A 3,036-nucleotide genomic window follows, 5' to 3' on the forward strand; every position below is an offset into this window, starting at 1 on the left:
ATTCTTGTTGGTTGTACAGGAGGTTCTACTTCTGCTTTTCAAAGACGTACGATTGTCTAACCGAGCATCTGTTTACAGCTATTTTCATTAGATTTAAAGAGACAAGAGGCCCTAAAATARCTCATTCTGAAAGAAGCTCAAAACGGATTAAAATCTCAAGATCTAAGAATGATTTTGTTTTGTATATGACATAGACCGATCCTAACCTGTTGAAGTATAGTACCTTTACCACTTTCCCTTACTCACAGATTCAGGCCGCAGGTCCACCTTGACATGGTCTCCTTCCTCAAAACCGTCTGGCACTTTGTTTTGCATCAGCAGCGGGATGGAGAGGTTGAGGCTCCCCTCTGACTGAGGTCCATTCTCCCACAGTTCAAGCTGCCTCCGTGAATCTAAAAKCAGAAGAGACTCATGAGGAGACTGATGCTCCCATTCATTGTCCACCAGGATGTCTTCCTCCCATCCACACCTTCGATCAGCTCTTTCACAGCCTGAGACTCCACAGAATCCCCATCCCGCTCCGCTGCCTCCGGCTTCCCGTTCCCTTCCCCGCGCTGCCCCGCTCGGCTCCAGCGGTTCTTCTGGATCAGGGGGATGATGAGCTCCTTGGGCTTCTCGGTTGGTTTTGAACTGCAAGAATACACGAGTTAGAGAAGATCATTTAGTTAAATTATGTCCTCAGATTACCAAGTAACGTCACATTTCTAACGTAACCGTTACGGTKTCGGCTTGGTAGTAGCATTAGCACAACGAGCGCACCTCTGCAATTCATTCCTGTCAATTCCTGTCAAATAATCTTTTACAACGCTAGCAGTCGGAGGTCCTCCGGTGGCCGGTTTAAATTTATTAACAGTTTTAGTGAAACCAAATGACACCACCGCTGTTTTTCTTTCTGCCTGCTCATCTGAAATAGCAGCTTTGCTAGCAACCGTATCTTCTCGGTGCGACGCCATTTTTGTTTGTAGAGGAAATGAACGACAACAGTGCATTCTGGGAGCTGGAGTGCATTCTCTAAATTTAAATATCTCTGCCTGCCTGAACTCACCACATGTCCCATAATGCACTGCAGTTACAGGCGTGTTTACATTCTGTTCCAGAGGTTTTGTCATAGGTCATTAATAGCGTAACTTAATAGTAATAATAATAATGATAAAATAGTTATTATTATGATATAACCATAATATCATAATAATAGTAATATTATAACAACAACAACAATAATAATAATGTAATAATAATGATAATTTATTATAATAACAAATATGTCATCTTAAGATTTTTACGTTTCTCATTTGGCAATAAAAATCATAATAAGAAATCTAATTTATATGGTGCTTTTTAGGGGACTCATATATATATATATATATATATATAATCTTTCAAATATTTCAATAAATTAAGATATTTTTCAACAGTTAATTTATTTCAACAACTCAATTCCTAAAGAGAAACATATTATGTAGATTAACTGCACACAGACTGATACTTTAAAAGCTTTTATTTTTGCTACTTACAATGACTTTCCACTTGCACAGTGGCNAAAAGTGATGCATAAATAAATTTGACATCGAAACTCACTGAGGTCTTTGCTGTATTTCTCGTACTCTTTCCTCCCGACCAGTTTAACTCCGTACTGGCTGAGTGTCACCGTCTTTCCGCCGATGGCGAGCTTTACCACAACTCGAGCGTTGTCTGCGTCTACGCCTTCAATCTGCCACAGAAACAAAAACACATCAGACATTTCTCATGTGAATTAGACGGCCAGAGATGCGTTCAGGGGTGCACCGATTTATCTGCACCGACCTAAGTTTCAAATCTCTGCCTGRATATTTTTTCTTATTTCAATTGCACACAGTTCTTTAAATGTCCTGGGAGTAAATATATTTACCCATTTATTCATAACAACTGGAACTTTCAGTATCCAGCAGTTAAAAGTGACCTTCAGATAATTACCGTAATAACCCGATAACAGCTGGAAAGCACAAYGTCTCCCCTGTCAGAAACAGTTGGATTTTTCACAGCASCAGGTGTCGTGGAATTACAGTACTGCAGATCTGGCTGCATCGTTGCTGACATGTTTGGCCTAAAAGGGTTACGTTTGGAGATCAGSGATCGGCCGATGCTTACAYGTGAAGCTGATCTTTTCTACCTCAGCAAAGATCTAGAAATGAGCCGCTGCCGTCTTCTGCTCTCCTGTCATAGACGTTTGACCGACAAACCGGGTCACATTTGCAGTTAACAATCGTCACCCCACTTTTGCCAACTTGGCGACTTTCTTAATTTRTCACCATTTSAAACAAAAGAGAATTTTATMGGAACCAGCAGGTCAGGATTTCTCAGAAAACCGCAATCGGTGCACCTCTGGCTCCATGTAAAGTTTACTTTGCCGTATAGGTCCTTGTGGGCCCCGGATCCCACCAGAACGCAGCCGCCAGGAACCATGGCCAGCTCCTCCTGCTTGGTTTGCTCCTCGCCCGGCTTCGGCGGCCGCTGGCGCTTGCTGGGCTCCAGATCCTTGATGGCCGATCGATCGGCGCCGAGGCCCAGCCCTTTCGGACGGAGCTCGTGTTCGATTGGCTTCACGTCTCTGTGGGCGACAGAGTTCGATCAATGAACGGAGACCTGGACATGTGCAGGATTTAAATCAGGCTGCAGGGAGACGCCGCTCCATCTGTGGTTTCATTTTTTTAATTAAGAAAAGTTCTGTGGAGTGATAAAACTGTTGCGAGACAATAAAATTAAATGTAGATTTTTGAGAAATGCAGAAGTTTGTGTAACGTGTAAAGCTAGGCCAATAAACCAAATAAATGCATGAAAAATTAACTACCAAAACGCAGAAAATAAAAATCTCCAGTCTGGTGATTTGGTCTCCCTTTTTTCGGAGGATAATTTAGTTTATGGAGACTTCATAATTCATTTTATTTCTYGTTTCTGTTGTTTTGGGTTTTTATTTTGTTTTTAAATGTTCGTTACAATTGAAAGTTTATTGATCTTTGGTTCTGGGTTCTTGTATTATTATGCCATATTACTTGAAAA

The 3,036-nt window shown here is 41.4% G+C and overlaps 2 protein-coding genes across 2 annotated transcripts in view; both read right to left on the reverse strand.

Annotated features, from left to right (window-relative positions):
- The window catches only part of LOC103467951 (G patch domain and KOW motifs-containing protein-like), a 57,094-nt gene that overhangs the window by 11,449 nt on the left and 42,609 nt on the right, over positions 1 to 3,036 (reverse strand). Inside the window, exons 5-6 of the mRNA XM_017305650.1 lie at positions 2,383 to 2,587; positions 1,579 to 1,711 (exon numbers count right to left, since the gene is read on the reverse strand). Coding sequence (XP_017161139.1) covers positions 1,579 to 1,711; positions 2,383 to 2,587 — 338 coding nt within the window. The remainder of the gene's footprint in view (positions 1 to 1,578; positions 1,712 to 2,382; positions 2,588 to 3,036) is intronic.
- Positions 9 to 1,004, reverse strand: LOC103467713 (G patch domain and KOW motifs-containing protein-like). Its single transcript, XM_008414357.2, has 3 exons — positions 760 to 1,004; positions 470 to 630; positions 9 to 392 (listed from the first exon to the last, which is right to left on the reverse strand). The coding sequence occupies exons 1-3, from the start codon at positions 987 to 989 to the stop codon at positions 226 to 228; spliced, it is 558 nt and encodes a 185-aa protein (XP_008412579.1). The 5' UTR covers positions 990 to 1,004; the 3' UTR covers positions 9 to 225.

This window comes from Poecilia reticulata, linkage group LG7, assembly GCF_000633615.1.
Source record: "Poecilia reticulata strain Guanapo linkage group LG7, Guppy_female_1.0+MT, whole genome shotgun sequence".
NCBI classification, from domain to species: Eukaryota; Metazoa; Chordata; class Actinopteri; order Cyprinodontiformes; family Poeciliidae; genus Poecilia; species Poecilia reticulata.

Excerpts from the sequence above, each read along its gene's own strand:
- LOC103467713 (XM_008414357.2), bottom strand. The coding sequence starts at position 989 with ATGCACTGTTGTCGTTCATTTCCTCTACAAACAAAAATGGCGTCGCAC. Across the intron at positions 631-759 it reads GACAGGAATGAATTGCAGAG|TTCAAAACCAACCGAGAAGC; the intron begins GTGCGCTCGTTG and ends GTATTCTTGCAG.